The sequence below is a fragment of the Lissotriton vulgaris genome, unplaced genomic scaffold (genome assembly GCF_964263255.1).
Source record: "Lissotriton vulgaris unplaced genomic scaffold, aLisVul1.2 SCAFFOLD_2582, whole genome shotgun sequence".
Lineage (NCBI taxonomy): Eukaryota > Metazoa > Chordata > Amphibia > Caudata > Salamandridae > Lissotriton > Lissotriton vulgaris.
Genome location: NW_028254948.1, coordinates 236,721 through 252,692, shown reverse-complemented (window position 1 = coordinate 252,692; position 15,972 = coordinate 236,721). Strand labels below are relative to the sequence as shown.

Genomic DNA, 15,972 nt, shown 5'->3' with positions numbered 1-15,972 from the left:
AAAAAGGGATGGGCTCAACGCAGAGCCCTGCGGAACTCCCTGTGCAATGGGATAGGGTTTGGATAAGAAGGGAGGGGCAGAGACTCGGAAGGATCTGTTTTCGAGAAATGATCGGAACCAATCCAAAGCATGGCCAGATACTCCAAATGTCTCCAAACGACTGAGAAGAATGTCATGGGATACCGTGTCAAAGGCTGCGCTGAGGTCCAGAAGAATCAGCGCAGCACTTTGACCGGCGTCTAAAATCGTTCGGAGGTGCTCTGTGGTGGCCAGGAGAGCAGACTCAGTACTATGGCCTGGTCTGAACCCGTTTTGAGATGGGTCCAGAACGATGTTATTGACCATGTGCTGGGATAGAGTACTGTTCACATGCGCTTCAGCGAGTTTGGACAGCCATGGGAGCAGGGAGATCGGTCGAAAGTTCTCCGGTTTTGATGGGTCTAGGGTGGGTTTCTTGATGATGGGTGAAACCCACGCTTGCTTCCAGGCAGATGGTACACACGCTGAAGTAAAGGAGAGGTTCAGAATAGAGGTAAGTGCCGGTAGGAAGAAGTTGAGTGACTCTAAGAATTGAGCCGGGGGCATGGGGTCTGCCGGGGAACCAGATTTGACTTTTTTGCATAGTTTGATGAGGTTATCACCGGAGATTTCCGGGATGGAAGTCAGGGTAGAGTAGTTGGGAGGAGGAGAAGGGCTGCAGGTAGGGCTAGGGGAGTGCTGAGGAAAAGAAGTGTAGATTTTCTGTACTTTGTCGACAAAGAACCTAGCAAGATCTTCACATTGTTGCGCGGAGGAGATACTAGGGAGGGGAGATTTGCTGCTCTGAAGTTCTTGCACGAGTTTAAAGACTTCTTTAGCAGGGGTGGGACTAGATTCGATTTTGTCAGCGTAGAAGGCAGTCCGCGCAGCACGGATGGCTTTGTGGTACGTTTTTTGTAGAAGTAAGTAGTTTGATTTTTCATCCATGTTATATCCCCTTCGCCAAAGGCGCTCCGCCCTTTTGCAATCTTTGCGTAAGGTTTTAAGGGTGTCGTTGTACCAGGGGTTGGATGGAGAGTTACGTCCTTTTGACTATTTTGCTGGAATGAGGATATCTAGCCCTCCCGTGATCCACTCATGAAACGCACTGTAGTTGGCGTTGATGTCCGAGTTAGTGTCATGGTGGAATTCTCCTAGGGTGGTGTGGAGGTCATTACAAGACAGTTTGTGCCATGGTCTTTTTAGACGACTGGTCGAGGCGGTATTGTGCCTGCTTTTATTGATCAGTATGGCCAATTTAATGAGGAAGTGATCAGTCCATACCATCGGTAAGGGAGTCTCTGAAGTAAGTTTTTCCAAGTTTGAGAAAACTGGGTCTAGGATGTGGCCAGCTAGGTACGTTGAGGTGGAAATAAAAGAATTAAGTTGCAGTGCGGAGAGATCCGCGAGGAGATTTTTGATCGTAGCGTCGTTTAGCAGGTCAAAGTGAAGATTGAGATCTCCTAGGATCGTGAAGTTTGAATTTTTAGTGATTAAAGAGGTAGTTGTCTCAAGGAGAGCATCAATGAATTTTGAAGCGGGGCCAGGCGGGCGATAGATGTAGAGACCCGACACAGTGAAATTGGGATTTATGGTGATTTTAAAGTGGGCGCTTTCACAATCTGGTATTTCTTCCTTGGCGAATGAGCAAGAAAACATTTTCTTGTAGATTATAGCGATACCGCCTCCTCTTCCATCTCTATTAATGGTCGACATAAGGTAGTCGTCAGGTAGCGTAAGGTTGGGAATGGTGGAGGTGCCATCCCGTAACCATGTTTCACAGAGGAAGAGGATGTCAGGGTTTTCTTCCAGAATGAGGGTATTGACCTCAAGGTGGTGTTTGGCTAGCGACCTCACGTTGAGGTGAAGGATCGTGATGGAGGTGGTGCTATCAGGTTCTAGTAGCTGTCGAATAGAATGGGGGTTAGCGGTAGTAAAATCGCAGGTTTGACATTGTAGGCAAGTGTGACCAGGCCTACCTATGATGTTAGCGCAGGACCGTCCAGGGTTCCATGCAAGTAGTTGCTCTTTATCGTAGTGGAGGGGTGGTGACGGGGTACGGCCAGGGTGACTGGCGAGAGGCGATGACTTGGCGAGGACGGGCGCAGACGGGCTTGCCTTAGGCGCGCCTTCGGCGCGCAAACGGAGCTCCCGCTGCGCTCGTCCACTGCGCTTGCGTGGAAAGCACATTTAGGGAGAGGAGGGGTGGGCGTGGCCTGTCAGGTGGGCGTGGCCTCGCGACTGGCGATGGCGGCCGTCAATAACAATTCCACGAAGCAGCGCTAAATCCGCTGAATGTGGGATGCTTGTTTGGCAAATAGCCCAGCAAAGAGCTCAGGGTAAGGAATTAAAGTTTTAAAATATGTCCCAAACACAAGATAAACAATTTTAAAAAAACAGCGAGTAATTCCTCCGGCTTCCGCCTCAGAGGTAATGGTTTCAGTGTTGCAGCATTCAGAGCTAAGTGCATCATTAGCCGCTCGTTTATCCTTAATACTTCTGCAGTTCAGAGAGTAGCAATTAGCTTAAGACGAATCTGCGAGAAATGAAAGCAATTGAAAGCGATAGCGAACTACAAAAAAAAAAGCCCACGAGTGGTGCATGCGCGCGCGCCACTGCAAGCATATGTTTTGAATTATTGCGACTGTCAAGCCGCGATAATTCAAAACATATGGCCTCTGGTGCGTGTAACAGACACCAATAGGCCATAGGCGGAGCTACGCAACCGCCTATGGCCTATTGCGTGTTCTGCTAAAAAACACCACGCACGCGAAGGCCAATGAAAATGGACCTTGGAAATAACACGCACAAGCTGAGTGGAATTTCCAGGTCCATTTTCAAATCCCTGGGAAAAGGACTCTCGCTGTGCGACACTGCATGCGCAGTGTACGCTAGGCCCGAGCCCTAAAAATGAAAGAGGGGTTCTACTGTCTAGGCCGGAGATTATTAGCAAAGCCACGAGCTGCCGTTCGTGCAGACCTCGCCGACTCCCGCTGCAGGCCGACTCTTACCTGCACAGGACGGGGGGACAAGGGAAGTGGGTTCTACTCTCCATCACATGAATAGACACACACTAGAGGGTCACAGAAGGAGGTGGGGAGATTCAAGATAGGCTCTGGATGTCCTGTAGGGCTGGAGCAGAGTCAGCAGCAGCCTGGGCTTCGGGGTGCATGCTGGGATTAAAGCCCCTTTGCAAGACCCAGGGCGAGCGATGACCAGAAACACTGCTGAAACAAGAAGAAGGCATGCTGCTGCAAATACCCCCACCTCATCCAACCCCCTCCTTCAATGAAGCTGCGACCACACTACAGTCCAGCTCGCAAACAGACTTTGTGTATTTCTGTCGCAGTTCTAATGTTTCGTTTTCGACAAGCCACTTTATAAGCATGGGGAGCTGGCGAAAATTGGGGAGGGGGCTGAAAGCAAGAAGCAGTGGTTTTAGGAAAGATGTTGAAAAGTCAAAGGATGTCAAACGTGGGAAATATTTAAGGAAAGTTTATAATGAAGCAGCAGAAACAAAAAAGTTGGATCATTTATGTCGCATAACTTCTGGCCAGACTAAAACTCAAGAGTTTTGTTCATCTGTGGAGAAATACGTCGGTAGCGTGTCTTTTGCCCCCACTTTTGGAAGGCAGAAGCACAGTTTCTGTCAGGAGGGACATGTTATAGATAAGAAAAAGTAAACATACAACACCCCCTATCCACACCCCGCCCTATAGTAAAGACTGGACACAATGAAGAAATTCTTCTTTTCATGCAGTTTTCTCTCCACTAATCCCGCCATTCAGCAGTTTAGCTAGCTTGCTAATTCAAGTTGCATGCTGCCTTCCATCCTGCCAAGCCCCCCCCTCACACCGACACCCCCTCACACTCGCTCAAAAAAAATCTCGCTATTCACCGATGGACACCATCTTCAGTCCCGAGCAGTCAGGCTTTCAGAAGAGACAGTTTGTCCCAGCGGTACGGATAGCTCAGCAGGCGAATGCACATGCTGCTGCAATCTGTGCGACACTGTATCTACGCACAGAAGGACTCGCTCATTTGCTGTTCCTTCGGAGTACGACACAATGGTCCCCATTTCCTTGGGCTGCAGCAGCCCAGTTCATATTTGTTGGCCGGCAGGTCTGGGGCAGCAGTCCAGAGTCACTGCTCCGACAGACACTTCTGTTCATTGTGCAGGGTTGTAGTTTCGGGAGGTGTGGGGGACACTGTGCCAACACCCCTTGCCCCAGCCCACATCCTTGCACCCTAAAGTATGTTCTGAACTTTCATGAGGGGACGGCCGGCACCCCGTCTTTTTAAGTTTTGTAAAAACAAACTCGAAACTATAAAAACTCTTACAAAAGGCCCTGGTGACTACGTATAGCGATATTTTCATGTGGGCTAGCGTCGCAAATGTACAGCCTGTGTTTGTGCTTGTCGGGGCATATACAGTAACACCCACAGAGATAATCTGAATGACTGCACTTGGATGCTGTTTTTCACTCTGAGTACTGTTTCTGTAGCGTCAGAGGGTGAAGAGCATCACATGTTTGACCTGGGGGCCTTGGGTACCCTAGAAAAGTAATACTAATGTTGTTAGTAGTAATGGGCCTATAAAATTGCACAGAAACACCTGCAGCGGGAGCATTAACCCACTAAGCTATCTTTCTAGCACTGATGCAGTTAGGAAATGGAAATAAACTATATTTAGGGTTATGTGAAAGTCTCCCATTCTCTGCCCAAAATAAAGAAAAAATTGAGGGGATACAGGCACACAGAAGAGTTTAGTTTGCCTCTTTCTTGATTAATTTGAAGATAACAGGATTAGCAAGTGCCAGTGTGAGTTCTGCACTATTATACAGGCTTGATGTTTCAACAGGCCTCCCACTTCGAAGTGCTGCGAGCCTTAAATTATATAGCGCTACATACCTCCGAAGAGCGCCGAGAAGTATGTCTTTGCCTCCCTCTGCCACAATTATACAACTGCCAACATCGGAGGATTCATAATGCAAAATAAGTAACTATGAAATGTAGGTAAAAAGAAAAACACGTGTTCCGCTGAGAAGCGTCTAGAAAGCGACTCGAAATGCATCTAAGTGGCGAATGAATTCCCTATCGACTGATGTGGTAGCACTGGGCCCTTCAGTAGAGTACAGTAACTACGATACTACGTGCCATAGCAGGAGCAGGGGAAAGGCAATATATTGAAATGTTTGGGAACCTGCGTTGGAAAAACGAACTGTCGGTGACCCGCTCGCTCCCCCAACAAAGTCCTCATAAACAGTCCAAGTACCTCCGCCATCTACCGGGGAGGCTGTGGTACTATTGTGAACCCCGGACAGCCCCTCTGCTTTCTTTGTTAAGCCGCTCATGCATGCACGGAGTTTGCTACCTTTCATCGCCCCAGATTTCAAGAGTTTAGGCTGAATAGCACTAAAGACACGCACAAAGCATAAATAAAATAAATTTCACTTCCCCGCGTGCCGCATTATTTGCATGCATTATGCGGAGGGCGGAATATTAAACTTAATAAACTTCCCTCAACTTGTGGTCAGGCCGGGGCTGAGTTTACGGAACTCAACAGCACTCCACAGCTCCGAACACGAGGGCACGACAGCTCCAGGCTGCGAGCCGTGCACGCTGCATGCGTGTCCCTCAGTCAACACATGTCAGAGATCACGTGGGCACATCGGGGCACCTTTAAAACAAGACGGCTGCTATCCATCGAATCTTCTCTCGTTTACTGCCTGACGCTTCGGTGCAAAAACGGCAATAGTGTAAAAGTAAACGAGCAGTGGTGCGCGCCCGTAGCCCCGAGCCCTAAAAACTCGAGACTGGTGCACGCGCGCCCAGCATCTGTCTTCAATTACCGCGGGTCCTGACAGCCGCGATAATTGAAGAAATATGCCCTTGTCCTGCACGTGTCCGGACAGAATATGCAATAGGCGGAGCTACTCTACCGCCTATGGCCTATTACGTGCTCTCTTCCGAAAACACACGCAGGAGAAGGCCGATCGGAATGCAGCTGGCATAAAAAAGGCCGAAAAAATCACGAGCAGCCAGGAGTTTTTAGGTAGCTTCTCGAAGACGCTATCTACAGGACTCTTAGGCTCCGCCTACACTGCTATGCAGTGTGACGTAGGCTCGAGCCCTAAAAATACTTCACAACAGCAAAGGAGCGTCATATAGAAAGGAATAACTACAGGTTGAAGCAACAAAAAGTGTATTAACTATGTTGTTTGAAGGAAAACCATAATAAGTTTTGATGAAGGCCCTCACTCACCGACCTGGTCGGTGACATGTTTCATCATTGGGCCCCACCAGGAGTGGCCGAATGCCACCCTGGTGTGCTTCAACGCCAGGTTACTGCGGAGCTGGTATTGTGATTGTGAGGGGATAGATAAAATGGCCAATTGAGTCGAAAAAAATGGTTTTATTGGTTTCGCCAAATGGTCCGGATAAAAAGTATATGAAGGATAACGGACACAGATTAAAGGTCCACTGTTAATCTAGTATAAAGAGCGGTCAACATGTTTCAGCCTAAGTGAAAAGTTCTATCAGGCATTCATCAGGACCAGTGTGTGTAAGTATTTACAGTGGTGTGTGTAGCTGCCTCAGCGGTATGGGCGCGCTAAGGCCCACCCTACCAGAGGACAGTTATGTTAAAAATTGCCTTCAAAAATATTTTTATACATCAGATTCCTTTGGGAGTGGAACCGAGTTTATTCTGTGTGCAACAGAGACATTAACATAACAAAAACAAACAACATAAAGAGAAGGATGACATAGATTAAACAACATCCAAGAACGTACAATGCTTGATAGCTTTGTTTAAGATGCTTCTAGAGTGAATAAGGTAGTCAGACCAATGCACGAGTGACAGTTGTGATATACTCGTGCTCATAGCAGATTTAGCTGTTACCAAGGGGAGACCTCAAAAAAGTGGGTCTCTGTGTGTAAATACATCAATCTGGGCAAAAACGAAGTGAAGGGCCTATGTCTATGTATTACAATCAGTAACAGAGTCTCGAGATACTGGGTCAAAATATCTTCAAACATATCTCCAAACATACTTAAACTAGATGATAGTTGCAGGGCTAATAAAAAAAACACACTATTAGGTTGCTCAGAGGGCGAATATAAGAAATCCTTACAAGAGTGCTTAGTTACAGCACATCATGGGTCTCGGGAGGGGGGTGATAGCTAATCGGCACACCCTGTTGGGAGAAAAAAGGAGAAGAGAGGGGGGGGGGGGGTTCAGTATGGCCAGCAATCTTAGCCTCGAGGGAGGGAAAGGTACTTATCTTAATAGTAGCGCGCTGTACTCACGCCCTGGAAGCTAGGCACCCTCTTGGTACCTAGAGACGCCCTCATCAACCGGAACCCGAGGAACAAGGACTCCTGGGTCTCCGGGGTAGATATAGGCAGAATGAAGAGAGGAAGTTAAAGTTAAAAGCTTTCTTTGAGGGGAAGGAAGAACAGACACAGGAAGGTACGGTAGGGGACTCAACACTACGGGTGAAATCATCTTTCACCCCCCTCCTTACACCATACCAGTGGAGATCACTACGTTTGACCAGGCTGTTTTTAATGATATTGAGAACTGGGAGACCCCACTATCTTTAAAAACATGATAGCAGAAGAGTTCAAAGCTATTGACAAGCTACGCAACAACTATAAAACCAGCAGACAAAGGGGGTGCGGTAGTTGTCATGAATACCACAGACTACGAACTTGAATGCAATAGGCTGCTAGATGATAAAAAGAACTATCTACCATTAACCCACGACCCTTCAAAAGACCTTAAGCAAGTGATCACAAACCTGGTAAAGTTAGGACTCCTAACTTTACTACTCCTAAACTGAGAAAAATCCTAAGTTTAAGACTTTCGGTATTCACAGAAGGCATTTAGGAGTCCTAACTTTACTACTCCTAAACTGAGAAAAATCCTAACTTTAAGACTTTCAGTATTCACAGAAGGCATTTAGGAGTCCTAAAGTTAGGACTCCTAACTTCTGTGAATACCGAAATGAGTAGGTGCCTTCTGTGAATACCAAAATGAGTGAGTGCCTTCTGTGAATACCAAAATGATAGTAAGTTTAGGATTTTGTCTTAAGTTAGTTCTGTGATAGGGGCCCGTCATGACTTGCAACTATTTCCCAAAACCTATACTTGCCTACAGTATGAAAATAAGGAATTTATTTTACTTATTTTTTGTCCTACACTGCAATTACTTTTCCTATCCAAGTCCCCATCCCTTACACTCCTCCTTAAAAGCCTGCCCTTTTGCCACATTTTCTGCTCCAACTATGCTAGAACAACGTGGGTGCCAAATGGTATCCACATGGCTCCTGGACAAAAATTGCAAACATTTGTGTCTACTAAAGAACTTCCAATTTTGTGGGCATTTATCTAAAACCTATTGCATTCCTATGACCATTCTGCAGAGAGATGCCTAGGTCTCCCACATTAATAACGTCAGTCAAACTTTACCTGTAAGTTCCTCACAAATGCATTCTAATTGATCTGGACACTTTAGTTTCAACTAAGTACTTTTGTTTCACGGTTGTTCTCCATTCTGAAGCACATGTAGCACCACATGCAGAAGTCTGAATGAATCTCAGAAAAGAGGATTGTGAACTGCTTTCCATACATTATGGAGTCTCTAGGAAAACTATTGTTTTACGGTTAGACTAAATGATTAAAGTACACTTCATGAGGCACCTTGCCCCAGAGATGAGCAGTTATGTCAAGATGTATGGCCTTAATTACGAGGTCAAACAGGAAACATTTTTATAGAATAGTCATAACATGATCAGATCACCTGGCACTTAAAACAGTTGATTGGAAATAACCATTGAATGTAGCCAATAAAGATTTAGCGGTGTCGACCATAACTTCATTATTATCATCGATAATGGAGGAGAACAGAAGCTTTCCCCACTGTGCAGAAATTATAGACATAATAAATAGAGTGAGGTGAGAGTCAATTACAAAAACACTATGGTGAGCTTCTCAGGATAAGAATCTAGAACTAGTCAAATTCTCCATCACTCTGAAATTTTCACAGGTCCAAGCACAAATATTTCAACTAGTATCAATCCGCATTCAAAAAACGTAACTTTCCGCAGCTAAAGAAACTGGAAGTTTTGTTCCTTATAAATAAAAAAAATCATAGCTGTATATATAGTAATTCTTCTGGTGACTAAATTTTTAGCAACGGCTGTGCATTGACTGCTCATTGCTAAGGAATGACTGGTCAAAAGGACCCTGAACAATTACAAATATAAAACTATCAGCAATAGAATCTATCCATTTCGGAAAGAGTATGCAAAGAGATTCCACAAAAGCAATATTGACACAGCACTGGCACTTGACACAACTGTTTGTAAATGCTACTCCCTGGTTAGTTGCAGGCCATACTTCCACTAATCATGCATTTTCCCTTGTCATGGCTGAGCCTGCTGCTCTGGTTTCATTTCAATATCTGAGCACCATCCGACAAACCATCTGCAAGATCTAAGGCACAGATTCACACGAACATGACACTGAACAATCTATGAGTACGTAGGCTTGTGAAGGACAATAGCACACATTGAATATCATCCTATGTACTCCCAATATTGATAAAGAGTCATGTGAAGACAAACCCAATTTCCTGGAATATTACAGTTTTGGTCTAGGAGGAATAAAAATAACTCTGACTACCATACACATTCTCTCGCACTGGAAACTGCTATTCTACTCAACTGACAGTAAAGGATATGTCTTATTAAACACTTCTTTGAAGTGTCAAAATTAAAAAACAAATTTGCTTACTTCTGATTTTGAAAATACCTAAAGCCAAACAGGACAACTAAAAAGAGTTTACCAAGAAAACTATTCAGAAATTCAGTTAGCGGACACTCAAGCTACAGAGGAACCTCAATAAAACTCTGACCATTGAAGCCAAATAGACTATCTTTCCACCAAAACAAATGATGTCTCATATTCTTCTAAGGAATGGGTTTGAATTTCAAAACAGACATTGATTCTGTACAAATAGCAGATAATATTGTTATCTACTTTACTAGTTCAACATCATCCGAGTGTACTTCCAGTGCAAAACAAAAATCAGATAGCTCAACCTTTCATCCACCAGCCAAAGAGATGTCAGAAACCAATACTGGTTACAACAAGGGGCTTAGTCACAGGAACATGACATTTTAGAATTTCTTTCTGGAAGACACAATTGAGCTAATTAAAGATTTAAATCCCACATTTTACCGATGTGACTAGTCTACAAATGTAAAGGCAATTATGAAGAAATAGCACTTTCACCAGTTACGTCAGCATTATGGAATAAGTGTGGATTGTGGTAGTACAACTGGTCCTGACAAAACCCACGAGCATTTAGGAAGATAAGTGCCAGAAACAGGTTGACCCTAATAATCATACTAGCTGGCGTCAGATTAAAATGTAAGGGATACCAGGCAGGTATTTTTAAAGAGTAACCCTACCCCAAGTCTCCACCCTATTCCTTTTCCAACAAAGTGCTCCTATGCATCTCATAGGTTTTAGCACGACCTGTTCCGCAACGGAATAGGAAGAAACTCTATGATGAAGCATGCCACCAAGGTGGGTGAGAATTCTTTAAAGATTGTTTTCTCCTCAGGTCAAAGAAAGGGTTCTTAGATTGATCCAATCGAGTTGGGCTCTATAGTTTGTGTAAAGTTATGAGTCAAAGGAGGGTTAGCCCATGCTATACAGCACCTCTTCACTCACCTTAATTTGTTTATGGGTATCTTTCAGAAGGGTCAAAATAACACTTGTTATTTGTGTGTGACCTACATTCACTTGTATTAAGTAAACAGCTAATGGTATTATATCTAACATTTTTTCACCCTCTCCCAGCAAAGAGCTTAAAAAGAACAAATTACACCAACAGTGACAAGCAAGAGAAAATACCTGTATTACCTTATTAGATTGCAAGACTTTTGCATTCAACCAGGCAGGTAAGGCATGCAGCCAAAGGTATGCATAAGAGCGAATTGCAAAGTCCGGGGAGTATTCCCATGTCTGGAATCCTTTACCATAAATTAGGTAGTGTGTCTGCAAAGGTAAGAAGAATAAACACATTAAAATAGAACAGTATTATTCTTCTGGAAAAAAAATCATTCTATGCGCACACTTTTGTGCTTTATACTGTTGACCTTTGAGGATGCAAGGCACCTGTCCAATTCTCCAGGTTTCCACCTATCTAAGACTTTCTCTCTAGAAAGAGTACATACGTGTTTGAGAGATCCAACAATCTGACATTGGTATGATCTGAACAATAATAAAAAAAGAGTTAGGAAGAGAGAATGAGACCTCACCATAGCAATTTGAATAACTTGAAAAGGTTTTATATAGTTGCTGACAACTACCAGCGCCCATACTCAACCAGCAGACCAAGGGACTATAATCCCCACGGTCCCTTGAGGCGGTGTGGCACCGCCCTGAAATTACGCGTACCCAGTCAAACAACGAGGTTAATATGGAGACGCGCTCATCTGACTACCTGTACCTGCAACTGGATGAGGACCTCTTTCAGGTAGAACGCACAATGTGTCTCTTGACGACGTGAGAACAGAGGGGGCACAGGCGTTGGGGGACATGCTGGGATAAGGATGATAGTTCGAGCCATTGTCCTCTCGCTCCATCGCATAGTTGTTTTTAGAAACACCAAAGGCTCACAGCATTAAACATGAAAACTTGGTTACCTCTAGTAATTTTAATCTGATCTGGATCCCTTGTTTGTCCAAAAGCATACCTTATCTAAGAACTCCCTCCATCAGATTCACCTGGAGGTCAAGTCTGCCCTGGTGCTATTACCCTACCAGCGTGAGGAGAGGTGGCCTATGATGAAGCATGTCAGATTACGTGGATGAGGCCTCCTCTCCTAATGGATTAGTCTATCTTCATATACCTCCTTCTGAGTAAGGACCTCTGTTAAAAACCCTACTAGGGAAGCAGTGAATTGATAACACTGACGGAAAGGAATTCACATAGCTACCTAATTCTATTGTGCTTTCATTCATGTTTTGGCAACAACGTCAATGGGCTCAGGTTGTTTTGGAGATTAAAAGACCCTGAGGGATTTCTTAAGGCTCTTCAGTCATTTTGAACTCAGTCTAAAATATTGGGCCAATGAAGATTTCCTGGTTACCAGTTTATCACAATTTGTCAGGGAATTAAAGCATCTCTATTAAAGCCTGTGCAGAGTAAAAACATTATACTACCAAATGGTTTGATGCACCTTGGTCACTTGGTAGAAGGCACCTATGGGTAGGGTGACAAACTACTACTAAACTATCAGTGTGAGCGATGGCACAAAGTCAGAGCCACTGTTCATATTTGCATAAAAATAGTTATCTTATCTGAAACTGCAAAATAGGTTAACAGAGTACTTTTTAAATTAAATTATTTTTTATTAATTTGAAATACGGGCTAGGTATATTTGATAGACTTCTTTTGAAAGAATATGGTCTGTGTGTCTCCTAAAGCTCATGCATTCCTGCTGTGGTGCCCTAGGCCGATGCAGGCACAGTCACACCACATGCTGTAACTGCAATATGGCCCATTGTCATTCTGTATGACAGAATTGGCCGCAGACAGAATGACAATGGGGCTAATTTACAAGTCTGCGAGGGTTGGGAGGAGCTGTTGAAGCCTCTTCACTTGAAAGAAATGGCTCCCAACAGTGACTGCCGTAAAACCTCGGAGACGTTTCACAGGGGGCATCACAGATTCCTGCAAACCTCAGAATTACAGACAAAAGGCTTCCGTAAAAAGAATTATAATGGATGACGGACTAGACACTGAAATAACAGACGGTCCTTGAAATTTATGGATGGTTGGTCACACTATCTATGGGCAGCCTTGAAATCTATACTGAGCGATACTAGTCTAATTGCTGCATGTCATACTTCCAATAAGACAACAATCAAACTTAGAAAGAAGGACCTCAAAAAACAAAAGTGGGATCAGATGTTGGCAGCATGTGAAAATAGGAACATCAACTTTTTTTTTAAACACAGTGAGAGCTCTAAGAGCAAGTGGTGAGATGAAGATTAAAAAACGTAAGCGCTCACATCGCATCTGATCCATGGGTTACTCACATCTCTAGTGAATATATATGTATATCCCTCCAAAGGATTACAGAAATGTTAAGTTAGGCTCAGATTTCACTCGTACAGAACCATAGAAATTCAGCTGTTATAGTTACCTGAGCTAATTATAACTTATGCCCCACAATGCAATGCGTATGACCCTCATATATTACATCACTCATGGCATGATCAGGGATATCACAGATGACATTACTGATGACATCTTAAATGACATCATCCACAGAACCAATCACAAACCCACTCACACCCCTATACAACCTCTCATATACCCACTCGCAAACACCCACTCACATACCCATTCACAGAACCACAGGTATGTATATATTTATACAGGAATTCTGTCACAATAACAGTAATATTATCTGTGTCAAAGATTCTTCACGTCATTCATTTTTTATTGAGCTGGGGAAGGTTTCTCTAGCCTTGCGTGAATGCCCTGTTGGAGCCTTGCGTGAAAGCGCCTGGGCCGGATGGGGTTCAGATGGATATTTTTAAGTATTATAATGGCTTGTGGGCCCCTATGTTCAATATAGTTTTTAATAAGATAACTGGGAATCGTATTCCAAAATCATGGTTTTCCCCCACCATTGTGCTCATATTTAAAAAAGGGAATAGTTTACAATCAGGGTGTTACTGACCTCTCTCTTTTATTGACGCCACCATCAAGATTCTGGGTAGAATTATTTTTAATAGGATCAGAGCTTGGATGAAGAATAAATACATAATCAACCATTGCCAGTATGGGTCCCGTGAAGGCCTGGGTATTATGGAGCAATCCCTGAACCTCCAATTGATCCCGGGTAAATAAGTTGCAACTAAGGGTTGCCACTTGTACCTGACCTTCATGGACATTTCTTGTTGTTTCAATCGGGTTAACTGATCTAAACTCTGGAAAATCCTTTTGGATCTTGTTCAAGATATTCCTTTGGGGCACTTTCTTGTGGAACTACATGGAAATTAGGGGCTAGAGTGCCCTATGAGCTGAAGGTGAATACTCTCCAGATTTCAAGTTGTAGCGAGGAGTCCATCAATGTTGTGTAATGGCACCCATTCTATTCCCTCTTTATATTAATAATTTGAAAAAACACATGATTTTGAGGTACCCCTAATTAACTTTATGCAGATTCATGCTCCACTCGATGTGGATGTTGGAGTCTTAAAGACGTGCACTCTGAGGAGCTTGGAATCACTAGTGCTATTCATTTCAATGTTCATGACTGAGTTAGATTTAGAAACTAATTTTTTGAAATTGCAAATCATGATTTGTGGGCCACACAATTCCACTCTGAGAACTTTCAGTATTAAGGGTAACAAATTATAGTGGTATATATCTTTCCCTATTTGGGGATCATATTTGATTCCTCGTATTCTTGAAACAGAAACCTTTCAATACGTAGCATATATGTATGCAGTCTGTGGGCGCTCTATTTAACATCTCTTTGAAGATAGAAATTAAGTAACTTGCCCCTATGTTAGAAATGTATAAAAGACAGTGTGTGTCTATGTTTTTATATGAGGCTGGGGTCTGGGCATATGCAAATGCCAGCATCTTGCAAACAGAGGTGAATTGATGACTTTGTCTTCTGTTGTGCCTTCCTCCTTCCTGCCCCAGCTAAGTGTGTCACGAGGAATTGGAAAACCTGTTTTGGAGGGCTTTAGTAAATTGGCACCCAACCCTTTGGCTCATGGTATGGCTAAATCCTCAAGCAAATATTAACTGCCTAACCATTACAGAATGTCTAGATTGCGATAAGGGCATTAATATACCTTGGCTCTCATATGTCAGAGGAGTTTTGTTTTTGTTGTTGCCTCACCTTTTTCATAACTCATCTGTCATTAGTAAAACTGACAGATTTAAGGTTACATTTTTGTTTATGGATAAAAAGCAAACTAAAAGAGGGCAGAAAGTACGGAAGAAATGTTCAATAAGAGAATTAGCACTGCTCCGAATGTCTCCTGGCCTGGATTCCTACTTGCTAAAAACAACTGGGCATTGGGAAAGGGCTATTCTGGAACATCTGTCCAAATTTGTTGACCACTTCATACAACCCTTGGTCAGGGCAACTCCCTCCTTCTTCAGGGTCACCACAGATGTCCTACGTTTGCTTGAGGGCACTCAACATCTAGAATCAGTAGACCTACTGGTCACGCTGGATGTTGAGGCCCTTTATACCAACATCCTGCAAAGGGCAACACTCAAGGTAATTGAAGATGCACTGGCCAGTAGTGAGTGGAATTCGCAGACTCCAGTGTCCTTCAAATTGGAATGTGCCACTTTAGCACTAACAGAAAATTTCTTTGAATGCGACACCCAACTCTACCATCAAACACAGGGCACGTCGATGGGCAGCATGTTTGCGCCGAGCCTGGAATGTATGTACATGTCATCGTTCGAGGAAAGAGTTCTTTAACCCCAGAAATCCATACATGACAAACGTGCTCATGTGGAAAAGATTTATCGATGATATATTGATTCTTTGGAAAGGAAAAAAAAACAAATGCGATGAATTCTACACATGGATTAACACCTTGAACCCTTTTCTGAGCTTTAACAGCACCATCTCAGAGACAGAGATTCCGTTTCTTGATTTATTGATCAGACTAGAGGGTGATAAGATCCCCACCACCCTCTATCGCAAGCCGACCGACAGGCTCTTACTTTTTAGTAGTCACCATCCTAGGGCCCTGAGACAGAACCTACACTTTGGTCAGTTCCTTCACATCAGAAGGAACTGCAGCACTTTAACTGACTACAAAAAGGAGTCGCTCACACTGAAGAAAGACCTTCTCCAGCGGGAGTACCCAAGACAGGTTGTTGACA

The 15,972-nt window shown here is 43.7% G+C and overlaps 1 protein-coding gene across 1 annotated transcript in view; it reads right to left on the bottom strand.

Annotated features, from left to right (window-relative positions):
* LOC147659366 (alpha-1,2-mannosyltransferase ALG9-like) overlaps positions 1-15,972 on the bottom strand; it is a gene marked incomplete at its 3' end in the record, with an annotated part of 102,454 nt that overhangs the window by 61,481 nt on the left and 25,001 nt on the right. Inside the window, exon 3 of the mRNA XM_086951797.1 lies at positions 10,957-11,091. Coding sequence (XP_086807923.1) covers positions 10,957-11,091 — 135 coding nt within the window. The remainder of the gene's footprint in view (positions 1-10,956; positions 11,092-15,972) is intronic.